Consider the following 27,189-nt stretch of genomic DNA (forward strand, 5'->3'; position numbering starts at 1 on the left):
TCACACCCAACCCCTGAGGCAGCGATACCGAACCCAGACCCAGCTCAGTCCCGAGCGGCTCCGGCCGCGTCCCGGTGCCGGGGCGGGGCCGTGCGGGGCAGGCGATGCCAGGGGCGGGGAGAGCCGCCTCCTTCTCTTCTTCCTCCTCCTCCTTCTCTTCCTCCTCCTCCTCCTCGTCCCGCCGCGCTCTCCCCGCCCTCTTCTCTCTCGGCGCGCCGGGGAGGCTGCGAAGTTGGGCGTGTGCAGGGGAGTTCGTGAGCGTGTTTGCGAACCCCCCGGTCCCCCCGAACCCCCCGGGACCCCCGGAGCCGCCGGCATGGCCCGCTGGATCCCCACCAAGCGCGAGAAGTACGGGGTCGGTGAGTGAATGAGTGCCCGCCGGGATGTCCCGGACCTGTGCGCCCCTTCCCATCCTTTTGCCCCCGTTCCGTGCCTTCCCTCTGTTCCGCGCCTTCTCTTCCATCCCGTCCCTTTCCCTCCTTTTCCTTCTCCCCTTCCTTCCCTTTGGCTCCCATCCCTCTCGGGCTCCGGTCCCGGTCCGGCAGTGCCCGCTCCCCGAATCCCTCGGGGTGCGTGTCCAGCGCTGGCTTCCAGGAATGGCTCGAAGTTCAGCACTGACTTTTATCATTTTGCCTCTCCAGCGTGTTTTACGCTGAAAAAAGCTCTAACACAGCAGAAAAAGAAATTGCCTACTGGTGTGCCTGGAAGGAGATGCGCTTGGGAAAGGATAAAGAGGGTGTCATGGGCAGATTGAGGGCTCTGGGTGACGTCTTTGCCAGCGGCTGGAAATCTTGATTTAGGGTGAGAGATGGGGAAAGCTTGACTGGAAGTGTCCCAGGCCGGGTTGGATGGGGCTTGGGCAACCTGGGATAGTGGAAGGTGTCCCTGCCCATGGCAGAAGTGAAACTGGAGGAGCTTTAAAGACCCAAATTATTCCATGATTCTGTGATCCATGATTCCATGATTCACAGACTGACAGCTTGTCCCTCCTGCTCTGTCCCCTGTTTAAAAGGATTTTTCTGAGTGCTGGCTCACTTGTGTCTAACAGGAACAGAACTCTGTGGTGTTGCTGATAAAATTCTGCTTTGCTTGAGAGTTTTAAACCCACAGTTTTGAGGTCGGTGGTGAGAATTGGGCAGGAACATTTGGCAGGAAGCCACTTATGACACAGAGAGCTTTTGATAATTTATGTTACTAATAGTGATCTTCTGTGCCACTGGTGCTCAGTACTGGACTTCTCAATGTGAGAAAAAATTACTAATTTCGTGCTTGCAAAGCGTTCATCACCCCTGCTCCCCCGAGGGTGTTCAGCCTACGAGTTTGAAGGTGAAAAACCTCACCCTGCATGATTTTCACAGCAAATTGAGCTGGGTGACCCCTCCACTTCAGAGTGGCTGTGCAGGAGGCAGCTCAGCTCCTCGCAGGAGCTGCAGAGACATTTTACAGCCTTATCTGGTTTCTCCAGGTAACTGGCAGGGTGTGGAGCGCTGACACCCTGAACTTTGTTTCTTGCTGTTTATCCATGGAAGTGTGTACATGGCCTGCTGAGATTGCTGTGGGCATCTGTAATTTCCAAACTTTGGTGGATGATCAGATAACCCATATCCTGCCGGGGTGATTGGCTGTGCTGGTGTTTTCTGAGCACACCTTTGAGCTGCTCCCCAGCTCGGAATGGCCTTGGGCAGCAGATGAATCAGAGGCACTCCTCTGACTTCCCTTTTATTTATTACCTTCCGGGGTGAGTTTTCCGTGCTGGCCTCAGCCAGCTGCTCCTTGTGACAGCTCCTCTCCCAGAAAGGGCACTGGCCTGAGAGAAAGCAGGGTGGAGGGGAAAAATGCCTCTTCCTGCGTGTTTCCACCCAAAAAGTGTGTGCTGGGATGTACCCTGTGACTCCTGGGTGATCAGCTGGGTGAAAAAGGTGTCTTCTTTCCCCAAGTGACATGGGGGCTGTCCTGCTGCAGCTCTGGGGTTTCATTTGCAGCCAGGATTGATAAGGTTAATCCACAGGCAGTGCCAGCATTATTGAGGCACTGCCTGGCTTTGTCAGGCAGTGTTTGACTCATTGCGTTATAATTTTGTCAATTTGGTGTTTGCAGACTTGATGAGTTTCTTATCTGTGAGTGTGTCCTGTGCTGTGCTCGAGGGCCCAGCTCTCACTGCTTTGGGGTTACCTGGGAGGGTTGATGGGGTTTGAGAGGGAGATCTGGGCTTTTGGGCTGGGACTGTACCAGTGCTGGAGTGGCTGCAAGGAGGGGAATGCCCGGCTTGTGTGGGGTGGTGACAATCCCAGCCAGGCATGAAGTGTAACAACACAGCTTTTATTCAGAAAGAAAAGAAAAGACAAGACTGAGAGGGGATCTCACCAATTCATATAAACACCTCCAAAGGGAGCCAGGATGGTGCCAGAGCCTTCCCAGTCATGGCCATGAAATAAAACACAAGTTTCACCTCACCATGAGGAAGAACTTTTTCCAGGTTCTGTGGAACAGCTCCAGGGAGGGCCTGGAATCTCCCTCTCTGGAGACATCCCAAACCCACCTGGATGATTCCTGTGCCCTCTGCTCCAGCTGGCCCTGCCTGGGCAGGGGCTTGGGCTGGATGAGAACTCCAGAGGTCCCTTCCACTCCTAAATAGTCTGGAATTCTGTGAAAGAACACCCAAATTGTGGCTGCTGGTGGTCTCTGCTTTGGAAACTTCTGTAGAACGACTTGGATTTATTTAAAACGTGACCCTGGAAGTCATGGCAGTGTAGTGGGGAATTCCAGGAAGTCAGCTGTGTGATTCAGTGTCACTTGTCTGATTTCTGCCCTTCAGAAGGGTTTCTGTCCTGGCTTCTATTTTACAGATCCATGCATTGTGAGTTCCAGTGGATTTGCTGGTTTTATTCTGCCCTGAACTGGCTGAAGCTGGGGAGAGCTCCCTTTCCCACAGATGGCAGAAGGCTGAGTTTGGAGTGGCAGCAGCAGGGAGGGCAAAACTGGGAATTGCAGTTTTTAGGGAAGCAAACGTGAGAGACAAGCAGCTTGCAGCTCTTGCAGCTTCTCCCTGCAGTGAATTCCCAAGCAAGTGACAGATGGGGTTTGGGGAGGGACAGAAACACCACGGAGCAGCTCACAGGCAGCATCTCCTCCTGAGCAATGGGGTTTGCTGGGTCTGACAGAGCCTCCTTGCCACAGGCTTCACCTCTGGTGGCACACTGAAAGAGCATCTTCATGGGAAGCTGATCAGTTCTTGGGCCACAGTGAACACAGTAACCTATTCTGGTCACGTGTTTCTCTCCAAAAGGAGTTGTCATTTGCAGAAATCCTTTCACAAAGTCTCCCTCCAGCCAAAGAACTCTGCTCTGAGGGAAAGAACACCTTAGTGAATTCCAAAGACTTTTAACTTTTCTTATCTATTTGTTTTAAAATTATTAACTTAGAGCATGAGGAACCAATAATGTAATTACTTTCTTTTTCTGCTGGCAGTAACCTGGATTTGCACTTTACCTCCAGTGCAACACCTGGGTTGTAAAAGCAATTCTGTCATTGCTCATCAGCTGTGCCTCACTTTGTGGCCTGAAGCATTAATGGCGTGAGAGAACCTGGAGCCTGTGGAATCCTAAATTAGTCTGTAATAAATGCAGTATGAACAAGCAGCCCGGTCCTTTTCCTGCCCCTTTCTGCTGGAGTGGCAGTGAGTGCTGGGCCAGGGCAGGAGCTGCCCCAGCTGCAGAGCAGGGTGGCAGTGCTGCCTTGGGGGCCAGGCTGGTTTCCAGTGGCTGCAGTGGTGATGGATCAGGCACACCAGGTTCTTGTGGCCCCTCTGACTATGAACCAACAGCATGTGTTTATTCATCCTTGTGCAGCCTGAGCTGCAAATGCACCAATCGTTCAGTGAATACACAAATCTGAACTTCCAGAATCAGGAATTATTAACTCAGGATTGCTTGGAAGAGCCCTGAGATGTGAAAACCAGAGTAATTTTTGCATTTTGGTGAAGGTGGTGGCTTGCACCTGGATGTGCTGGGAGGGCTGGGGGGATTCCATTGTCCTGAGGGAACAGCTGGAGCTGTGCCAGGGGGTTTTAGGTTGGATTTTGGGAAAGGCTCTTTCCCCAGAGGGGGCTGGCACTGCCCAGGCTGCCCAGGGAATGGGCACAGCCCCGAGGCTGCCAGAGCTCCAGGAGAGTTTGGACACTGCTCCAGGGCTGCCCAGGGTGGGATTTTGGGGTGTCTGTGCCGGGTCTGGGTTGGATCAGTGATCCCAATGCGTCCCTTCCAGCCCAGGATATTCCATGATTCCTTGACCCTCATTTTTGGGGCAGTGTGGCTGTTCCACAGAGTTTGTGTGGTGGGACTGGGGAGGGAGCTGGGAGATTGTCCTGGAATTTCCCTGCCAGGTTTGGGCGGCCTGTCCCCCCCTGGCGCCCGTCCTGGCGGGCAGGAGCACAGATTGGGCTGCTGTATTTGAAGAGAAGCATTGAAGTCTTTCCTTTGTCACATCCCGCTGGTGGCTGGTTCCAGTCATGGCTCAGGAATGGCAGCAGCTCCCAAACACCAAGCAGGGCCTGGCAGCCCTGGGTGACTGATGGAGCAGGACCAGCTCTGCTCACTGTGGTTTGGTTTGTGGTGACTCCTGTGATCCCTCAGAGTGGCTGCCTAGAACAGAGGCTAGACAGAGTTAGAGAATAAAGTGGGCATTTATTAATAATAAAAATTGATTATGAATAATAGAATAATTAAAGAGAAGTAATAACAAATCGAGAAATATTTATTAATAATATAATAATTAAAGAGAAATAATAACAAATTAATAAATATTTATTAATAATAAATAATATTCAAGGCCTTTAGTAGCTACACCTTGGGCAGTCAGCAGCCTCCAAGGTGCACAGTGGTCACGAGTTTTTCAGACAGGTATGAGTTTGGTTCATTTACATACCAGGGGTTAATTGTCCAATTACAGCACCAGGTAATGAAGTCATTTACCCCAGTTTGCTCCCCCCAATTCACTTTTGTTGATGCTTTTTGGGGCCTGAGGCAGCAGAGTGTCCCTGGATCTCAGGCCTGGGGGGATTGCTTTGTGTGCCCAAAATGTGAGGCCAGTAACTGGCACTGTCTGTGGAGTTCAGAGGGATGCACTGAGGCAGGACAGGATCTGGAAAACAGAAATGCTGGGACTTGAGGCATCACCTGGGGTGCTGGGCCATCAGCTCCTGGCTCCCTGTCCATTCCAGGCACCTGCAGAGCTCTGTCCTCAGACAGTCTGGGATCAAAGCCCTTCACAGCGCTGGAGTTGTGCGTTGTGTCAAATTAGGGCAAAATCCGTATTTGTCTCAGCTTGCTCCTTGCTTTCCCCCCCCATTCCTGTTCTGACTTGGAGCTCACATCCCCTGTTGAGCCTCTGGTTCCTTGCAGGATTTAAAAGCCAATCTCCTCCTTTACTATCATTTGTGGCTAAAAATTGGCTGATGGCAATGCCAACAAAATTCCCAATGGGGAAAAGCAAACCCTTGGCATTAACAGCAAAGAATTGAATCTTCCCAGCAGATGACACTTCATTTCTGACCTAGTTTCCAACTTTTAGTGCTGTGTCTGCAGTTGATTTGATGTGAAATTTGGCTGAACTGCTTCTTGCTTCCATATTCCTTTCTATTTTTTAAAATCTATATTAGCCAGGGTCTGTCTTCTCTTATTTTTGGTGATTTCCACACTATTGCTGAAGTCATTCCCTGTGAAATTAATCCTGTGGACTTCAAAGGCATCTCATTGCCATGAACAAGACTTGTCAGTGTTCCTTATCTTACTCTTACTTTGAAAAGAAATATTTCCCCAAGTGTTTTGTGGCTTGTGTTGAGTTTGTGACTGACATCACCTTGGTGTTCAGCTGTCCCACAGATTGTCTTTTTAACAATTAAATCCTTTATGGAGGCTCTAAAGAGGCATCCAGAGCTGCTGGGTGCTTCTGGAGCTTGGGCTGAGCCCTGTCCTGCTGATTAAATGGGAGTTAATTGTTCTGAGGTGCCAAGAGATCATAGGAACCAACTTCCCCCAGAGCTGGCTGTGGGACCTGTGCTGAATTTCACACCAGTTCTTGATTGTTCTCATGGTTCTTCCTCTGGCATAGGGACTGTATTTGCCAGCACAACTGCAAATGGGAGTTACTGAGAGGAAAAGCAAAATAAACACTCATGAACTGAGAAAAATGTAAATATATTGGTCAAGAAACAGTGACAGTACACTTATGTATAATATTCTTTATCATCATGTGTAATAATCGTTATTATTCAGCTTTGAAAAATGCACAGCCCTTCTACCTGCAAACTTTAATTGGAAATCTACTTTTTTTGCTCTTCAACTTGCACTTTACTTGACTGGTAGGACATTTCTCTCAACTATTACTTTTAAAGAAGAAAGCTCCTATTTCTGCCAGGACATTAAAGACACAGCCATGACCAAGCTTAAACCCACGTCAGCCCACAGCCATAAACACATTTCCCCCCTTGCTGCTGGAGCTGAGGGGATGTTTCAGGTCCAGTGCATTTTACTGCTGATGCCTGAAATCCTGCCATGGAGTTGGGTGCATTTGCCAGCAAACCTGTGCTAATAAAAGCAGCCCATAAATACGAATTATTAAACAGCTTTTTGGGCTGGCAGTCTGTGGTTGCCTTCATACAGTGATGATGTTGCAGAGTTTTAGTTGGAGCGGTTGCTAAAATGATAAAAAAATGTCTTTTTGGTGCAGTACAGGCTGCTCTTCCCAGGAAGATCTCCCTGGACTAGAGGGGGAAGCACCATTTAAAGGATTCATTCCCTGGCAGCCTGGTGCACATGGTGTCTGGCACATTGTCACAGAACACAGCCAAAGCCAGCAGTGCTGGGGGGAGCATTCTGTGCTCACTGACACTGAATTTTTGGGAGGTGTTGGTGCAATCCAAGTGCCCCTCATCCTGGAGGTGCTGAGTCTGAGCCAAAAGTTCATTAAGGTGCAGTGGAGAAGTGGAGATTACAATTCCTGCTCTTGGGAAGTCTGGAACTTTGATCCTCCATGGCAATAAAACCATTTATGGCTTCAACTCCAAAGTTCTGAGAGTGGCTCAGAATGTCACAGGCAAGTACTGGCCAGTTAGCTGTGAAAAAAAATGCCTTTTTTTTTTCTCTTTTAGCTTCTTTCACCTGATTCTTCCAGCAGTTCCATTCTCCTGCTCTGACAATGCCATGGGGGCTTCAAGCTGCAGAGAGACAGAGTTTGATGTAAGGAATAAAGTAGGGAAGGCTTCAGTGCTTAATTCTTCATCTCCTGGCATCTCAGGCAGTTTAATTAAAACTTGGTGCAAATTTTGGAGCAGTCTGTTCTTCATTCTTCCTGGCAGCAAAGGGATCAATATTCTTGTTTGGCTTTTTGCTTCCAGTGTAAGACAGCCCCCACCACCATTCCCTGCCAAGATTTCCTGCTCCTCATTTTAATACTATGCCCCCATTTCTTGTTACCTGGGATAGGTGGCAAGAGAAAAACACCTTGGAATTCCCATTTCTGTGGAAATGAGAAGCTGTGAGCCAGTCTGTCTGTGCAGTGCCAGTTCCCTGATGGGCTCTGTTCTGCACAATGGGATCTGTGAGCCCCAGGCCATTAAGGGAAGGTCAGTCTGCCCCAAAGTCCACCTTGGCTGAGCACAATTGCAGTCCCATTGTTGTGCGTGTCAGAAATTCTCCTTGTGTTACCCCTGCCAGCTCCAGAGAGCTCTGGGGTTTCCATAAAGGGGTTTGCCAGTGGAGCTAAACACTTCCTCAGCACTGAATCCCAAATTTCTCCAAGTGAGCTGAGCCATGCTGTGAGTTCTTTCCCCAAACTGAGAGAGAGCTGCTCTATCTCCTCCCGAGCCCCTGTTACAAATTCCCAGCTGTTACTGAGGTGGGTTTTGTTTGCAGCTGACTGGGGGGGGTTCCTCAGCTTTACCCGGGATTTGCTGTTGGTTGTGTTGAAGTTTGAGCTCAGGGTTCCTTTCTGGTGCAGCTCAGCCCCCAGGCACAGCTGGGCCCTGTGCTCAGATGTTTCCCTCCTTTAACCCCCTCATCTCTGCCCCTGCAGTGTGCAAAGAGCAGAGCTCAGCCTGGGAGCACTCACAGCTCTGGGCAGGGGATTTCCAAGTTTTCCTTCTCCTGCTTTGATGTTTTGCCCAGTGAGAACTGGGACAGTCATTTCAAGCCAGTGGCAAATTCAGTTAATTCTTTTGAAAGTGCCACACGCTTTCAAGTTGGAAACGAGCTGAGCAGTCCAATTTATGGAGTGCTGGGGTCTTGCTTTTACAAATCTGCTTGAAAATATAATTGGAAACGTTACTGTGTTGTACTTAAAGTACCCAAGCACAAATTGCACTTTTAGCTTGGAGGAGAAAAGGTAATTACAGACAGACTTGGTAAAATCCAGTTGCAGTTGTGTGGGTGTTGTAAACAAACACTGCATCTTCACAGGCTGTAAAAATGAGAATTAAATCAGAGGTTGCTTTTGTGGAGTTGGATTTCAGAGCCCTGGTAGGGGTGTGCAGTTATTAAATCAGAATTAGTGCCACAGTACTGTGGGGTATAAACTCCTTCTTGTGAAGGGCACAGCCCCAAGAATGGCTCTGTGTTCTCCCAAGTCTCTTTGTCCAAAGGAACAAAGGAAAACCATAATATAAAGTTGAGATGTGTTGAGTTGCAGTGAGGCCAGCAGGCTGGGCTGAGCACAAACCAGGCTCTGCCCCTTGAAAACCAAAACCAGTGGCAAAACCCTTTGTGCTGTGGTCATGTTACAGCAATTTCATGGGTCAGGGTGATTATTTTAAATGTTTTAATGTATTTTTGGGAGAACACTGATCCTTCAGTCTGGGTGTTGGCGCTGGGATTCCAAAGAGGCAGAACAAAGCTGCAGGGCTTGGGGGACAGTAACATCAGCACCTTTAACCCTGACGGGATCCTGGGCAGGGATCACCAGACCTGGAACTCTGCAGCCTTCAAAACTGATGCTCAGGCTAAGCTTCATTATTTATCTCCCCTTTTCATGTGCTGCTCTCACTGGGATGCACTGGGAGCAAAAGCTGGAGCATTCCCCAAACCACAGCCTGGGGAATCGCAGCATCAGGGAAGATCAGATGGGAGGAGACCTCAAGGATCATCTGGCCCAACCTTTCCTGGCCAAACCTTGAAGAGCACCACAAAGAGATGCCTCAAACCTGATAAAATGTACAGAGGTGTGAAGAGAGGCCAGGCTGTTTTTCCAGCTGAGTCTCTGCAGAGGGAACATTTCCTGGTGTTCCAAGGGGACTGGAATTGCAGGTCTGGGTGTTTTGGTTGGTTTCTTTTTTCTGAAATCACGGCCTAGATCTGGTTGGGTGCTGTAAATTCAGGAGCAGCTTGGCTCCTCCACTGGCAGCACTGATTTATTTCTCCTCTGGCTCACAGCACTCACTCCAGACAGGAGCTGAGACAGCTCATGTAGATTAATTCCTTATCTGAGCTTAAAACCCCCAAGGGCCCTTCAGAGTGAAAATAATAAAGGAAATGGAGAGGCCAGTGAAGAAAATGACACAGCAAAAGGTTTGTGTGTGAGTATTCACTGGGTGGAAAATAAACCAGAGTGTCTGTGAGGGTCAGAGCACGGGAGCAGCTGAAGTTTGGCTCCTTCCACCTTGAGCACTCTCAGAGACAAAACAGTTTGTGCTGGGCTGAAATTGTGCTGTGCCCAAATCTGGGTGTTGAGGGTGTATCTGTGTCCTGTGTGCAGTTCAGATGCACTCTGAGAACTGAACATTCCTTGTTTTTACCCAGATACCATGGTGTAAACACTTTGTGACAAATATTTGAGGGGAAGGCGACAGATGGAGATTCTGCAGACATGAAAATACAGATATCTCTTTTTTTTCCCCCTTACAATCAGGATATCTCATACTTCAGCAGTTCTTAGTGATCTCAGTTTGCCTGATTTGGATCTGAGAAGCTCTAATTAAAATCCAGGGACTCATTTGTCCCTGCTCCAGAGCACTGTTGTGGAGCTGCCTGTGGGTTTGGGTTTGGCCATAAGAGGCCATGGGATCATGCCATGGGAGCCCTTGTGTAACCTTGGGAAAGCCTCCCCATTCCCATGGGCTGGGCTGTGAGGTTGTTTTTCCTAAAGCAATCCAGGCTTTAGGAGATTAAACCATTGAGCCCAGGATCTGATCCAGGCCCGGATGGGGAGTGAGACGGGATTAGCCCAAAGATGACGAGGGCATGGCTGAAAGCCTTCCCTGCTCCCACATCTGGGAATCACTTCCATTTGGGCTCTTTGGGCAGGACAGAGTCTGTAAAACCTCTGATTATTTGCCTGTCTCACGCCAAGATGATCCATTATTCAGAGGAAATCAGGGAAATCTTTCAGGCTTTGATCAAGTCCTTGTCCTGGGCACGTGCGCAGGGCACGCACTCACTTGGGTTTGATTTCTGGAACTGTCTGAGGTTGGAAGTGTTGGAAGCCTCTGGAGGGCAGTGGCTCTTCCTGCTTTTCTCCCGGTTCCCAAAGAGAGGGTGAATGTAAAACCCAACAGTTAGAGCATCCAGATTACAAAGGGCATGTGCCATCCTCCTGCAGAGGCAGCTGATGTCATTGCTCAGATGATTTCACGCTCATTTTTGAGATAACCAAGTTTAGAAATGTGGAGTGCATTCATTGTGTGAGGTCAGCCTGGACCAGGGAGGGCACAAGGTGCTGAAGCCAAAAACCCCCAGAATTCCAGGGAGTTTGGGGCTGGAAAGGCCCTTAAAGAGCCTCTCATTCCCTGGCAGGGATGGTCCACCTGCAGCTGCGCTCTGCTGTCTGAGGGTGGCTGTTAATGAAAGCACTTCCAGCTGCATAATCCCATTAAATCTGGGTTACTGACACTCCAAATGCTCAGCACTCACTCAGAACTTTTGGAATTGATCTGAATGGCAGCGACCATCATCCAGGAGTGGGAATTTTTCCATAACTGTGATTAAATGTCCATATTTCCCAGTGTTGAACCATGAATTACTTTTTTTTGTTGTTTTTTGAAGCAGAAGTAGCCTGACATCTAAATCTTAATTATGCCATTATCAGTTTGTCAGACACAAATTCCTGGGAAGTTATCAGAATGTTTTTGCTCCATACATAAAAAAGGCTTTGTTCTTCTGAAGAATGAATTCCTTGGGTAGTTCCTTGTTTTTTCAATAAAGCCACTGTGTTTTTGGCTGGATCTTGGCACCGGGGACCATCCCAGGCTCCTCCAAGCAGGGCTGTCCTGCAGAAAGGCCATTCCTGGGTGCTGCAGCAGAGCTCATATCGCTCTGGTTCTGTGCTGTGGGGTTTGGCTGTGGGGCTGAGGGATGGAATGAGCTGGAGCTGGGCTCCTGAATGGAATCCTTTGTTCTGGGGAGCAGCCCCGGCCTCTGCTGGCAGATGGGGGGGCAGGGGGAGCAGGACGTGGCATTTGGACAGGGTTGTTGTGTCTTTGTGCTGGGCGGGGCAGGGGGGTTCAGAGCCAACTCACAGATCATGGATCTTGCAGGGGCTCTGTTTTCCAGGCCAATAATTCACATTTTAAGTGCCCTCATGGAGGGAAAGATTCCATTTCCTTCTGATTTGAGTTACACAGAAATTGTGTGTGCCAGTTGCTGCTCCATTCTCTTTGCATTTTGAGGCATTTCAGCCCAGCTTGGCCTTTAAGGCAGTCTTTGAAAGGAATTAATCTGTGGGCAAAATGGGTCCAGGAATTAACAGAAACATGGAATCATGGAGTGGTTGGGTTGGAAGAGGCTTAACAGCTCATCCCATCCCACCCCTGCCGAATCAGGGACACCTTCCCCTATCCCAGGGGGCTCCAGCCTGGCCTTGGGCACTGCCAGGGATCCAGGGGCAGCCTCAGCTCCTCTGGAAATTCCAGGGAGGAATTCCTTCCCAGTATCCCATCTAATCCTCCTCTCTGTCACTTTGAAACCATTCCTCCTAGAATGCCACGTGTGTCCCTGGTTCCCCTGAGCTCAGGTTCCATGAGTTGCTCACAGAGCCCTTGCAAACTTCTCTTCCAGGCTTCTCTCTGGGCTCTTGTGCAGAGGAGCTTTGGGGGTTTAAAGTGTGTTTGGGGGTTTTTGCTTGCAGTAGAACTGTACTGTTGTTATTGTACTTGTGGTTTTGTGCCCGTGCCTGGTGCTGAGGCCCTGTCCTGTGGGTGCTGCCGGGGTGGCCCTGGCTCAGGGGTGTGTGCTGGGGCTGACCTGGTGGCCAGGGCAGTGACAGGGCCAGAGCTGCTCCCTGAGCCGCCCTCCTGAGCCCTGGGAGCCCAGGCTCTGCCAGCTTTCCTGTGCCACTCTGCAGTCCCTGCTTTGGGGTGCCTTTGGGGCACTGCAGCCCCCAGGTTGTGCAATGCCCTCAGGGTTCCTCGTCCAGCCCCTCTGAGGAATCACCCTCTGCCCCAGAGCGTGAAAATTGCTGCTTATCTTCAATTCTGGCCCTGGCTGTGCCATAAAATCAACTGCTCATGGAATTATCTGCTGCCCTTTCCAATGCTGATGGATTCCATGGGCTGGGTGCCCTTGGAAAACACATTCTTCACCTTTTAACCAAACTGAAGCACTACACCAAACACGAGACATTGCCTCCAGTTGTGCTCAAAGAAATGATCATTAAACAAACCCAGGCTCGTGTTTTCCACCTCTACCTCCTTATTTGGATTAAATTTCCTCAATTTCAGTGCTGCTTTTCATCTGGGATGATGAAAGGAGCAGGATCAACACTCTGAAGTGAATTTCAAAGGACAAAATCACAGCTGAAGTTTAGCTCGGAGCAAAAAGACAACTTCAGATACTGCTGCAAATTTGAATACAAAAGTCTCTGTACTATTTTTCCTTCTTCCTTTCTTGCTGTTCTGTCAGGCTTAAGTGAAGGGGTTTTATTTTTCCACACCATGCCCATGTTTGTGATGTGAAGCTTCCTTTTCCTTTCAAGTCAGTGAGAGGTCACGGAGGGGGCTCCCAGCACAAATCCCTGCAGATGGGATGGCTGGGGACAGCTCTGACTTCCAGCAGCAGGAAACATCACTTGCATCCAGCAAAGTTCCCAGGGAAAATATGCCAGCAATTTGTCTTTTATAATCTTGTACATAAGCATGAGGGAGGAGGTTTCAGACAGTGACCCTCTGTTCTGGCTTAGTTCAGTCTGGCAAGGCAAGGCAAGATAAAATTGACTTTTTTTGTTGGTTTTTTTGATGTGGGAGTTCCTCCAGGTTGTAAATGCTGCGTGTTGGGATGTGAAACCTGCCTGGTGGAGCAGGCAAGGGGAAGGGAAGGGGAGTGCAGGGGTTGGTTCTGTCTTGTGGCTGCTGTGATCTCCAGGAAGGGGAAGGGATGGCTGGGTCCTCCCTGCTGCTCTTTGGGCTGAATTAACTCAGTGTTCCCAGCAGGAAGGCTGGGCCTGTGTCCACCCACCTTTCCCTGGGCAGCAGTTGATGGGAAAAGTGCAGCCTGGTACTTGTACAATGGGTGATTGTCCCAGAAAAACCCGGGGCATGTGGGGATTGTGTGTGGGAATCCCTGGGTGTGGCAGCCCTGCAGCACCACAGGGACCTGGAGGGGCCAGGTCAGAGGGGAACTGAGGCTGCTCTGGGGCTGGGACCCCTCTGCAGGGCTGGGAGAGCTGGGAATGCTCACCTGGGGAAGGGAGAGCTGGGAATGCTCACCTGGGGAGAGGAGAGCTGGGAATGCTCACCTGGGGAGAGGAGAGCTGGGAATGCTCACCTGGGGAAGGGAGAGCTGGGAATGCTCACCTGGGGAGAGGAGAGCTGGGAATGCTCACCTGGGGAAGGGAAAGCTGGGAATGGTCTCCTGGGGAAGGGGGACCTGGGAATGGTCTCCTGGGGGAAGGGAAATTCCAGGGAGAGCTGGAGGCCTTCAGCTGGGGAAGGGAAGGATCCGGGGAGAGCTCAGAGCCCCTGCCAGGGCCTGAAGGGCTCCAGGAGAGCTGCAGAGGGACTGGGGACAAGGGATGGAGGGACAGGACACAAGGAATGGCTCCCACTGCCGCAGGGCAGGGATGGATGGGACATTGGGCAGGAATTCCTGGCTGTGAGGGTGAGGAGGGGCTGGGATGGAATTCCCAGGGAGCTGTGGCTGCCCCTCGATCCCTGGCAGTGCCCAAGGCCAGGCTGGAGCCCCTGGGACACTGGGAGGTGTCCCTGCCATGGCAGGGGTGGCTCTAGATGGGATTTAAGTCCCAACCCAAACCACTCCACACTTCTCATTCACATTCACTGGCCATGAACATTATCCAGATTTTTCTGTTAGAATGTGAATGGAATTTTTACTTCTGGGCCAGTTCTGGGTCTTTAAGGTGTCTGAGCCACACACCCAGCTCACCAGTCAGCTTTAAAATCCTGATTTCCCCTTTGTGGGGAGGGAGAGGAAGGTGGATGTGGAAGCAGCTCTTAGGCACAGAAATCCAGTAAAATTCCTGTGATCCTGTGGAAATCATGGATTCAGAGCATTGTCTGTGTGTCTGTGGCCCCTGGGGACAAACCCTGCCCTGCAGCAGAGGAAGCTGTCCCTGCTTGGGATCAGGGATCCTGCAGGGATGCACATCCCCAGCCTGCCCCTGCTGGGATGTTTGTAGCCACAATATTTTGAAGAAGGCTCAGATCTGAGAGAGAATTTCTGGTGGTGAAAGGCCCAGGCTGTGCTGGAGCCCTGCCAGGAGGCAGAGCCCCTCACCCCCATGGGAAGGGGAGGCACTTCATGGGAATTTCCTGGCAGAAGAGCTCTGATTTTTACTTATTGATTTCATTTCCAGTCCAGAGCACCTCAAACACAAATCTTGGGAAGTCTCAAGAATTCTCCTCCGAAAATGTTTGGGTGTTTTTTTTGCTCTCTTTAAAACAAATGTGGTTATTCACCAGTGGGTTTCCTCAGGGATACATAAATATGGGAACTTTATGTTTGGGAAGATTTCATTGCTGAAATTTAGGATTTCATTGCTGCATTTAGGATGTGATCTATTCTTAAATCAGTATTTTAAATAAATCAGGGGGTCTGGTTTTGGTCTGCTCTGACTTTGCTGACAATTCCTTGAACCACAGCAAAACACATTTCACTGATTTTATGTCTTTTTACTTGGTTTGAAAGGAAATTCCATTTAAACTTTCTCACCTGGTCCCAGGGAGGGCTCTGCTTTGCCCAGTGAAGCTGCAGCAAGTCCCAGGGGAAAGGCACTCCAGCACTTAATCCTATTCCCCTTGGAAATCCCATAAGCATCCAGCTTAACTTTGTCTTTGGGAGGGATTAAATTCACACAGAATCCCAAGTTTTGGTGCTAAAATTGGTTCTTGGCTGGGGAGAGGCTTGAGCAGCAAACCAGAATTGAAATTTTTAACACCCGTGTGGCGTTCGTTGTGGACTGAGAGGGCTCGGAGTCGCTGCCCGGAGGTGCTGAAGGACCATGACCCTGTGGTGTCATCCCTCAGTGAAAGCCTGGCTGCTGAGGAGGAGACTCTCTTCTTCTTCCAGAAAAACAAGTCTTGGTTTGGAAAGGAGTGCTTTAGTCTGGAATGGGGCTGGTTTTTATTACAGCATCCCATTTCTGCTGTTTTCTATTAAAAAATGGTAATTACAGAAGTGATGTGACTGAGGTGTGGGCAGGTTTTTTACAAAGTAGGAATAAGTGATGTGACTGAGGTGGTGGTGACTCCGTGGGCAGGTTTTTTACAAAGTAGGAATGTTCAGCTCCCCAGAAGGTGTCCCAGGCCTGTCTGGAAGGTAAAACCCCCGCTTTGTTGTCTGTTAGTGATACTTCTTCATGATAAAATCTGGAAATAGATACACGATGTCCTTTCCCAGTGTATTCCATACCCAGGGTGATTTCATCCCTTTCTTCCTTTTCCCAAATCCTGCCCTGCCTTTGGAGAGCCCATTCCCAAAGCTGGTTCCCTCATGGTTCTGTTTTGTCCTTTTTTCTCCCCATTTTTCAGCCATCTACAACTACGAGGCCGTGCAGGACGTGGAGCTGTCCCTGCAGGTGGGGGACACTGTTCACATCCTGGAGATGTACGAAGGTAGGTGCAGCTTACAGGGGCTTTGAGAGGAAAAGAGGAACAAATCAAGATTATTTTTCAAATTTTAGATCTGTATTTTCAACTTCTGTTATGGCCCAAAGCACAAATTTGGTGTGTAGTGGCTGCTGTAGCCTTTTAGTTTTTAAAATAGTGTTAAAATGCAGAAATGCAGAGGCTTTCTCATCTCTGTGCTGTTCCAGGCAGAGTTTATCAGGGTCAGGTTTCACCAGTATCTCAAGGCAGCACTAAATGGGAAAGAAACATTTAATTCTGGCTGTTCACTGCTGGTTTCACGTCCTTGCTTTGGCTCCTCTTTGGGCCAGGCCAGGCACCTGTGCTCATGGGATGAACTGATATTGCTGGAAAATAAGAATAATAATTAAAAAAAAAAAAAAACTGGCTTTTAACCTGAGTTAGTTCTAAATCTGAGTGGATGACAGAAAAGGAGAGGGAAGGGCTGGTTAGTTCATAGTTCCTGTTGTTTTCAGTTGTAGTATCACAAACTGGCATTAAATGTTCTTAAAATGCTCCAGTTGTGGAGCTTCCATGCCCTTTTCAGGCTGTTTCTCCTCGTCCTTCACGGGGACATTTTTCATAATACCTTAATGTAAACCACAGAGTAAACAAAATTCTTAATTTAAAGATTAAAATGACGCTTGAGTGTTTCAACTCTCCCTATCAAATTTGAGTCTTTGACAAAGATTTCAATATAAAGACTGGAACGGAGCCATTCAATCATTTTAAGGAATGCTCTGGTCACCACTTCCCTCTCCAAAACGCAAAGGTAAAATACAAATCAAATTATTTTCAACAAGCAGCATTGATTTGAAGATTCTGTGCTCAGGATCAGCACTGAGAACAGGGAGCTGCTCCTTTAGCAATTTGTTCTTGGCCCTTTGCTCCCTTTCCATCCTCAGACCTGGGAGCAGCTCCCAGTCCTGGCAGATTCTGTCGTGGATTTACCCCTCTGTGGGTGATCATGGGGGAGAGGGGAAAAAGGGAAATACCCTGTGGAAATCGCTGATTTATGACATGGTTCTGCAGAAGGACACAGGGAAGGGGAAGGAGAACTCCCTCAGGAAGAGGAGGCATCTTGGACTTGTCAAAATTTGGGGGATTTACTTCTTTCTCCCTATTTTTAATTTTTTTAACATTGTTTTGCCCCTATTTCTTGTAATCAGTTCAACAGAGACAGGGATAGGGAATGAGTACATAAATGGCACCTTTTTTTGGCCTGAAATCTCCCAGTTTGGAGCTTTGTCAGGAGAAAATTGCCTGTGAATAGTTTGGGAAAGACGTGAATGTTTTCATGTGTGAAGGGGAAAGTGATGGTTCCCAGATGCTGAGCCATCAGTGGGGAGCAGGAATCTGTGGCTGAGGCACCTCAGAATTCCTGCAGGGCACCAAAAATCCCTTTTCCCAGCAAGAGCAGCCAGAAATGCAGGCCAGACAGTTGGGAGTGTACAGGAGGAGATGCAGAGATGGTGACTCTGCTGTGGGTCTGCTCTAAGTTCCCATAAATTCACCTCCAACCCTCCCCATTCTGATATTCTGCCTGCCTGGGAGGAGCTTCTTGTTCTTCCCGAATCTCTTTTTTTGGGATATCAGCTCTCAGCTGTGTTCCCAGCTCTCTGTGGGTCTGGTTTTGAGGATAAATGTTCTCACAAGAGGCTTTTTCTGCTCCTTTTCATGCTAATGCTGCCTGCTCACCACTAGAGCTGATAAAAACTGGTTTTGTTCCTCTAATCACTGCTCTTATCTGGACACACAAGCCTCGACTGAGGAAAAGTTTCCATGGAACCAGGGCGGGGGCTCTGTGGGAGGAAAGGCTGGAGATGCCCTGTGGAATCATTTTTTGGGGCTGGGAGATTCCCCATGAAGTCGTTCTTTGGAGGGTTGGGACATGCCCTGTGGAGTAACTTTTTGAGGGCTGGAGATGTCCTGTGAAGTAATGAAATATGTGAATATGGGAGATATGTGAAATAATTTTGGGGGCTTGGGACAAGCCCTGTGAAATAATTTTTGGGGGGTTGAGAGATGCCCTATAAAAGAGTTCTTTGGGGCTGGGAGGAGGAAGCCCTGTGAAGGCATTTTTTGGGGGCTGGGAGATTCCATGGGTAGTTATTTTTTGGGGCTGGAGATGCCCTGTGGAGTCAATTTTTGGAGTTGGAAGGTGCACTGTGGTGTAATTTTTTGGGGCTGGAGATGCCCTGTGAAATAATTTTTGAGGGTTGGAGCAAACCCTGTGAAATCACTTTTAGGGGTTGGGAGATACCCTATAAAATAATTCTGTGGGGTGGGAGGAGGAAGCCCTGTGGAGTCATTTCTGGGGGAGATGCCCTATGGAGTCATTTTTGGGTCACCTTACCTTGCCCATAGCTGAGGGCATTCCCAGGCTGTCAGTGCCATTCCTTGGGGTGTTTTGGGGCTGTCCAGAGGCTCTGGGTGCAGCAGCACCCCTGGGTGCTGTCGCTGTCATTGCCCAGCCCAGGATGCTCAGGAGCCCATCCCTGTGGTGATGTTTGGTGACCCAGAGCATTGCTGCATTTCCCTGCTGTTGGCAGGCAGCAGCAGTGCCTTCCTCAGCCAGGCGGGAGTTCTGTGCGCTCTGGGGTTCTGGCTCTGCAGGGATCCAGGTGGATCCATCCCGGGATGTGTACTGGGCTTTGGTCTTTGTAGTAATTGTCATCTGCTCCCAGGGCTGCCAGACACAGCACTGAGAGCGCTGAGCTGCTCTGGGGCTCAGGCACAGGCAATAAAGTGGATTTGGGATGCGCTTTGGGGCAGCTCTGGGCTGCACAAACCTCTCCTGAGGTGGCTCCCAAACCCTCTGGGCAGTCCCTGCAGTCAGGTGCTGCTCCTGTGCTGCCTCACAGTGTCAGGAAACTTCCTGAAATTGCAAAATCCCTGCTCAGTTGTGCTGCCACTGCAAAGGAAAATATCCGGAGTGTAAGGGACCCACAGGGATCATCCAGTCCGACCCCTGGCCCTGCACAGACACCCCAAAATCCCACCCAGATTGGGGCTGAGGCTCTGAACACGCTTTGCCTCTTGTTTTCCAAGCGCCAGTTTCCAAGTTAGGCCGATGCAGGTGGGGTGGATGGTGAGTGCACCTGGGAAGATTTGGGGGTGATAACACAGGGGATGATAACACAGGAGTGCTTACATGGGGGGATCACACAGGGAGTGATAACACAGAGGGTGATAACACCGGGGGGATCTCACAAGGGGGAATCACACAGTGATAACAGAGGCGTGGATAGCACAGAAGGGATCACACAGCTGGGGATAACATGGGGGGAGTAACAGAGGGGGATAACACAGGGAAATTGATTCATTTTTCTGACCTGCAGCTCCCATGTGCCAGGGATTCAGCAGGGGGTGACATCCCTGGAAATTCAGCTCCAGTTTGGACAAGGGACATAGGGAAGGAGGTCAGAGGGAAACCACAGGCTGAGCAGTGTGAACTGAAGGTCCCAGATATTTCCAGTACAAGCTGTCCATGGAGTCATTGAATGCTTTGGGTTGGAAGGGACATTAAAATCATCCTGTCCCAGCCCCTGCCATGGGCAGGAACATCTGCCACTATCCCAGGTTGCTCCAACCTGGCCTTGGACCCTTCCAGGGATGGAAGCACTTCCAAGGATGTTTCTGTATGCCAGTAACAATCTGTAGGACACCTGAGAGCTCTCAGATCTCTTTTCTTGAATCCCTTTCCCTTTTACACACACAGAGCCAAACCCACTGCAGAGCCCAGAGCTGTTAGTTCAGGTCCCACACTGCAGAGCAAGGTTTTGTTTTCCCCTCGTGTCTCTGCCTGCAGAAGGGCACAAGCTCTGTACAAGATTTCTCCTTCCCCTGACAAGAAGACACTCAGTGCATGTTCCTCCACTCTGCACGTGCTGCAGAATGCAGGAAAAGCAGGGATTGGAAGAGGAACCTCGCTGCCTCCAGGACTCTGGAGGCTCCTCCAGTGCAGGGAGTCTGGCCTTGAGCAGGGAGCCGGGAGGACACTTTGCTGTTGAGGGGAATCTCCCAGTCTGCAGGATTTATCATTATTATTGTTAGCTGTAGGATTTCAGGGAGCTGTGGGTGGAAGGAATGTGTGCTCACATACCGTGACCCCTGGCAGGTTCTGTTCTGCTGAAAAGGAGTTTACCTTGAATTCGTTCCTGGTTTCAGTCAGCCCTGGGGAGGGTGAAGCAATGCCCTGAGTGCTGTGGGACAGGACAGGCCCCCAGGAGGAGGAACAGGGACCTTGTGGTCCCACATGTGACCTGGCCTTGCATCACTGGGGAGAGCTTGATCATCACTGGAGTGTTGTCCTTAGATTTTTCTTTTCCATACTGCATCAAATCCACTTAGTGAAGGGTGAAGTTGAGGACTTGATCAGCTAAAAAACCCCAACAAAACAACAACCCCAAACTTTGAGTAATTTCTTTGCAAGTCTGCTTATGTTTTTGTTTTCACTCAGATTTCAGTCTGGGTGTTGGAGCAGCTGAAATTTTCCATGTTATCATCAACTGCAAAACCTTTCTCCATTTTTAGCCCATCTCTGCTTGGGGAGAACACTCAAACACTCAAACAGTCTCATTCCTCTGAAGACTTAAGCAGATTTTGGGGTTTTTTTTTAAGAAGAAATCATCTAATTAATTGACCACTGCCCAAAGATTGATGTTCCTGTTCAAGTGATGGATAGAGTTATTGAAGGTGGGAGCAGAATTCCAACAGAAGTTGCACGAGGTGCTTGCAGAAACAGCTTTGCACAATCAGGCCTGACGTGCTTTTATGCAATGATTGCAAAATATTTTACAGGAATGGGGGGAAGGCCAGGGGGCCCTTTGAAACAGGAGGAAGTTGTGCTGTCAGAGGGCTCAACATGTTAAATGGGATTGAAATCCCTCCTGGTAAATTCATGAACTCTGTCTCCCACCCTGAGTAATTTGTGCTTTCCCCTTCAATTAATGACAACTTAGATAAAAATAGAACCTAAATCTTCTCATCCCTAATCCAGGACCTCATCCATGGCTCCATGAGCAATGGATAATCTTGTTTTCCTCCTGTGAAAAGAAATGGAATTTCTTCTTTCCTCCTAACTTATTACTGGAATATTGGAAGTTTTGAGGTGGAGGTACATCCCCATTGCTGGAGAAAGGGCACTTCAGAAAATAAATAAAAAAAGCTGCACTTCAGAAAATAAATAACTAGAAATACAACCACATGCTTATAAAAATACTCAAAAAATACCGAATTAAATAATTCTAAGCTTTGATTTATGGTTGAGGAGTGTCAGATCCATGGTTCTTTATGGAACCTTCTTTGATAAATATAGGAATATTGGGCATATAGGAATATATCCACCAAAAAACAAAAATTAAAAACAAACCCAGAGAAACCAGCCTCCCCTCCTCTCTTCTTTGCCTGATTATTCCCTTAAACCCCTTTGCCTTCTTGATGCTGCCACTCAGCTGGACATAATCTCCTTGGATGGGCTTTAATGTCCCACCCAACCCATTCCATGGAAATCCTGGGTAAAACCCTGGTGCCAAAGAGAGGAGAAATGTTCTCTCAGAGGCATTTGCTCCTGAGGCCTGGGCAGCACAATTGTTGCTTCTGTCTTACAATTTTTAGATCTTATCAAGGTAGGATTGATAAACAGGATTTGTGTCAGGGCAGGGAGCTCAGCTCCAACAAACAGAGCTGTCTTCCCAGGAGCAGATCCCAAATGAGAAGATCAAGAAATTGGTGTTGTAGAAAGCTGGTGAGAATCACAATTTGTATTTAATTGCTGTCAATAGGAAATCATTGAATACAGATATCTGTGTTTGCTTTGCCAGGCTGGTACCGAGGATACACGCTCCGGAATAAATCCAAGAAGGTACGACCTCACTTTTGGGTGGCTCCCATTTTAATTTCACACCTTGCCAGACCCCATCTGGTGCTGAAAACTCCTGTATTTCTTGCCTTAACCTCAGGCAGGACTCCTGGCCACGGTGTCCTGTCCTCAGTGACAGAAATCAGTGACCTTGAGCTGAAAGTTCAGAGCCATGTGTTGGGAATTCCTCCATTGGAAGCATGAGGAATGCAGTTGGAACTTCCAAAATTAGCTGTTCCCATTCCATACAGGAGATTATTGCTTTATCATGATGCTCTGGGACCTGTGCACATCCAGCATTAGTTCTATTTAATGGGAACATCAGAGTTCTGACTGGAAAATATTCCAGAAATTACACATCCCTGGCTCTCAGCCAAGCTGCTGGAGCTTGGGCTGGAAGCTGCCTGGAAATCCAGGTTCCCCCAGGAAGGCTGGCACCTCTCCTGTGGTAACATCCCCCACAGCTTCTGCTTTTAGGGGTAAAGAGGAGAGAAAAGGGAACAGAAAAGGATTCCAGCATTTCCAGAAGGTTTCTGTGTAACAACAAAAATTTGGGAATTTCTGCAGGTGCTGGTGGTGGGAGCTTTTCTAGGGAGCACAGGGTAGCCTGACAGAGGACTCCAGGAATATTTCATGGCAATGACTGGTAATTTTCAGGAATTTCCACATTTCCAGTGGGAAGGTGAGGGTCATTGGTGTAAAACAAGGAATCAGCTTCTCTGAGTTGCCAATGTGGAACCTGCTGCTCCTCCCTGTGCTTTTTTCCTGGCATACTGGAATATTTCTTACTCCTTTCCCCTGTTTTTTGTTAAATATTTTCTTGTCACATCCTATCCCACAGATTGATTTATTTCATTTCTCTCTTTATTTTTAGGGCATTTTCCCAGAAACTTACATCCATTTAAAAGAGGCCATCGTGAAGGACCGGGGGTAGGTTGGCACTTCTTTGGCAGCAAGACCCAGGGAATTTCATTCCATTTAAACCCCAAAAGAACCAATTGAAATAGCTGTGGCTGTCACAAAGCCAGGGTGTACCTCCTGAGCTGCACTAGCGCTGCATAATTCCATTTTTCAGAGCACTGACAAAGCAGAGCAGCTGGGAGTAGGGGCAGCAGGAGATGATTTGCAGAGTTAAGGAAGCTCTGCTGGACTGGTCACGGCTGGGGAGGGTCAGCCCAGCTCCATCCAGCTCCCCTGGGGACTCCTGGAAGCCGTAGCAGACTCCTGCTGGCAGCCAGGGCCCAGCAGGAGCGTGGATTCCTTCCTGTCTTGGAAAACACTGGAGGAAATGACTCCTCCTTGGATTCCTTGAGCTGGATCTGTGCTCGTAACGTGAGAGCAAAACAGCGGCTGCAAAGGAAGGAACTTTATAAAACACTTCTTTTTCAACTCTTATTTTCAAGTAACTGTTACCATTGCAAGTGGGGATCCGTCCAAACTTCTGTCTCTTTATCCTGGGTTTGGAACAGATCCACAGGGAATAAGAGGAGTGAAAGGAGCTTGAAGCATTTTGCATTAAAAATGGATGATGAATGTGGATGTGTGTGTTGAGAACAGTTTAAGGGTCTTGACATCATGTGTGTGTGAATTGCGTGAACATCAACTCCTCTGGAGTTTCCATTTTTACATTTATCTAAAAAGGGTGTTTTCCATGAAGTTCAGACCCTGAGTGTGAAAGCTTTCTCCGACTGTCTCCCTTCTCCCCAGGCAGCACGAGACAGTGATTCCCAGCGAGCTGCCCCTCGGCCAGGAGCTGACGGCCACACTGCGGGAGTGGGCAGTGATCTGGCACAGGCTGGACGTGGTGAGTGCTAAGGCCGGGGCTGGGAGGGGAGCTCAGCCTGGGCCGGGGGCTGTGAGGGGAGCGGGCAGTGGTCTGGCACAGGCTGTACGGGGTGAGTGCCGGGGCTGGGAGGGGAGCTCAGCCTGGGCCGGGGGCTGTGAGGGGAGCGGGCAGTGGTCTGGCACAGGCTGTACGGGGTGAGTGCCGGGGCTGGGAGGGGAGCTCAGCCTGGGCCGGGGGCTGTGAGGGGAGCGGGCAGTGGTCTGGCACAGGCTGTACGGGGTGAGTGCCGGGGCTGTGAGGGGAGCGGGCAGTGGTCTGGCACAGGCTGTACGTGGTGAGTGCCGGGGTTGGGACTGTGAGGGGAGCTCAGCCTGGGAATAGGGGCTGTGAGGGGAGCTCACCTTTGCTGGGGCTGTGAGGGGAGCTCAGCCTGTGAGGGGAGCTCACTTGGGGCAGGGGCTCTGCAGGGGAGCTCAGCCTGGGGCTGCTGGCTGTGAGGGGTGCGGGCAGTGATCTGGCACAGGCTGTACGTGGTGAGTGCTAAGGCCGGGGCTGTGAGGGGAGTGGGCAGTGATATGGCACAGGCTGTACGTGGTGAGTGCCGGGGTTGGGACTGTGAGGGGAGCTCAGCCTGGGAATAGGGGCTGTGAGGGGAGCTCACCTTTGCTGGGGCTGTGAGGGGAGCTCACCTTTGCTGGGGCTGTGAGGGGTGCTCAGCCTGTGAGGGGAGCCCAGCCCGGGGCTGGGGCTGTGAGGGGAGCTCAGTCTGGACTGCTGGCTGTGAGGGGAGCTCAGCCTGGGGCTAATGGCTGTGGAGGAGCTCAGCCTGGGCTCTGCAGGCTGCTCTGTGCCTCTGCCTGGCGCAGAACTGAGTGATGAAATGGGGGGCTCAGAGCATTCAGCTGTGGGATGTGACAGGGGCAGGGTGACACTGTGGGTGTCACTGCCCTGGGGCAGCAGGGCCTGGCACAGGTCACACTGTCACCGTGTCAGGGCTGGCTGGGGGCCCAGCTCACCTGGGAGATCCAGGCCCTGCTCTGCCTGTCCTTGCCAGCCCTGCATGAGGGCAGGAAAGGCCAGCTGGGCACAGAGCTGGAGTTTGACACAGCTGTGGGCAGGGTGGGCTCTGCTGGGCCGGGAGGGTTGTAGGAACCCCATGGACTGGCTGATCGCCACCCAGAGCTCCCCTGGGAAACAGGGACAGGGGAAGGGACAGAACCAGGGATGTGTCATGGAGGGGAGATGTGACTTGTCACAAACCACATCATAGAATGTTCTGGGCTGGAAGGGATCACTGATCCAACCCAGACCCTGCACAGACACCCCAAAATCCCACCCTGGGCAGCCCTGGAGCACTGTCCAAACTCTCCTGGAGCTCTGGCAGCCTCAGGGCTGTGCCCATTCCCTGGGGAGCCTGGGCAGTGCCAGCCCCCTCTGGGGGAAAAACATTACCCTAAAATCCAGCCTGACCCTCCCTGGCACAGCCCCAGCCATCCCTGGGTCCTGTCCCTGCCCCACAGAAGGAATTCCTTGGCTGCTCCAAGGCCTCCCATGGCTGGGGCTCTCGCTAGGGTGGAGAAGGAGCTCTCATGTCCTAAATCCCTGAGCACAGAGTCCCCTCAGCAGTGTCACAAGCTGGCACTGCAGGGATCTGAGGACTGTCCTGCAGCAGGTGCTTCTTGCTCAAAGAAATGAGTGCACAGGGAGTTGCTTTATTTTAAAGGCACATTAAAAAGTCAAATTTGATTTTTCTCTGAGCAGTAACGAGTTCAGCCTGCACAAAATGTGCTCCAATACTTTAATTAAGAAGAGGGAGTGAGTTTAAATGAGCTCTAATCACCCAGTGCACTCAGAGCAAGCTTTCCTATTGGAAATTTCACCAGGCCACAAATAAGTTGTGTTTGTGTGCCACAAAACCACAAGAATTTATTCCACTCTCTCAATTTAATGAGAAGCTCTATGTGATAGTATTACTGTGTGAAAAGAGAGTTTTGTTCCTGGCATTTTTTATTTCTGAATAACTTTCAGATCTCAGCCTCAGAATCTGTTTTTTTAACAAGCAGAAATCTTTCATGTTCCTGTGCTTAACCACTCTAAGTCTTAAAATAAGTTTGGAAAATGTTGTGGTTTAAAATGGATTTGAGTTTATTTTATTTTCCCTGCAGTATGTATTAAAAGAATTTTTTAAAAAGCTAAAGGAGGAAGGAGGCATTTGAGGAGTAAAAGGAAACATGAGGGGATTTTTTATTTTGGCAGCATTCAATTTCACTTCTTTAATTTCTGTGGGTTTCATTGCAGCAGTGGCTTTATCTCCACTGCAAAATAAATACAAAAATGGAGAGAGTTTTTAATTGGTCTAGTTAATAGGAATTAGCTGTAGAGATAACTCAGGTCAAATTGAGGTCTGCTCTGAAAATTCACACGAATTGCCTTTCTTTGCAAGCTTTTTTATGCAAGAACATGGGCAGGAGGTTGTTTATGAAGTATATCTCAAATATCCTTTCTATAGAGCTAAAACCTCAAGCAGCCCCTGTCAGCACCTTGGTGTTCACCCAAATCAAAGGGAGGATTGTTTTCATACCTTTAAATTTGAGGGATATATGAGTAGTTCATGTCATTCCTGTTCATTGCAGAGATGAGAATGGGGAGATAATTGCAATGAGGTTCTTTTTGTGCTGTGTGGGAGCAGGGGGGGTTGTAGCTCACCATGAACAGCTCCAGCCCCCAGTGAGCACCAGAAGGTGACACTGGCTGTGGGGGGATATGACCCAAACCCAGCTCCTGGCCTTTGGGGTCTCAGCCCAGGGAAGGCTCTTAATACCAAACCAGGCACTGAGTTAGGCTTGAATTTCTCCTTTGGAGCTGAATAACCTCATCACTGTGCCAGGAACTCAAATCTGTGGCAAAAGAGTCAGAATCCTCCCAGGAACTGCCCCACTGAGGTGGCAGAGAGAGAGGGAAGCCTGGGCTCCCTTTTTAATGGGTTAAATGTCTTCCCTGACACTATAAAAGCTTATTTACTTATCTAAGCACACACTGCCACAAACAGGGTGGGTTACCACATATCCGTGTTTAATTACAGCCTTGGAGCTTGGAGGTGAGGAACAAGGTGTGGGGATGGGACTGATTTTATGAGGGTGGAACCAGTGAAGGGCATGGGAAGTATTTTCATTAATTAGAGATGGTAACAGGAATGGCTGGAGGAGACCAGGCAGGTTTTGTTCAGTGTCCTTGTGCAGTTGTGGTCCTTTAACATAATTTCTCTGTCCCTTTTATAAAAAACCTCCATCAGAGCAGCCTGGAAGTGCTAGAACTCACCAGAGATCTATTTTTAGTGGGAGAGATTTTTCTGAAATAACGTCCCAGGGAAAGGTGAAGCCCTTAAAGACACTTAAAGATCTTAAAGGCACTTAAACCTTGGCAGTGCCAAGTGCTGCAGAATCCACTGCATGGCTCTGATCTTGTGGTGTCACAAAG

General features: G+C 49.4%; 1 protein-coding gene across 1 annotated transcript in view; it reads left to right on the forward strand.

Annotated features, from left to right (window-relative positions):
* Nucleotides 1–273: 273 nt before the first annotated feature.
* The window catches only part of DOCK5 (dedicator of cytokinesis 5), a 78,847-nt gene continuing 51,931 nt past the window's right edge, over nucleotides 274–27,189 (forward strand). The window contains exons 1-5 of the mRNA XM_031063572.1: nucleotides 274–359; nucleotides 15,968–16,051; nucleotides 21,889–21,929; nucleotides 22,801–22,856; nucleotides 23,634–23,730. Of these exons, the coding sequence (XP_030919432.1) occupies nucleotides 317–359; nucleotides 15,968–16,051; nucleotides 21,889–21,929; nucleotides 22,801–22,856; nucleotides 23,634–23,730 (321 nt within the window). The 5' untranslated portion in view covers nucleotides 274–316. The remainder of the gene's footprint in view (nucleotides 360–15,967; nucleotides 16,052–21,888; nucleotides 21,930–22,800; nucleotides 22,857–23,633; nucleotides 23,731–27,189) is intronic.

This window comes from Geospiza fortis, unplaced genomic scaffold (genome assembly GCF_000277835.1).
Source record: "Geospiza fortis unplaced genomic scaffold, GeoFor_1.0 scaffold176, whole genome shotgun sequence".
NCBI lineage: Eukaryota > Metazoa > Chordata > Aves > Passeriformes > Thraupidae > Geospiza > Geospiza fortis.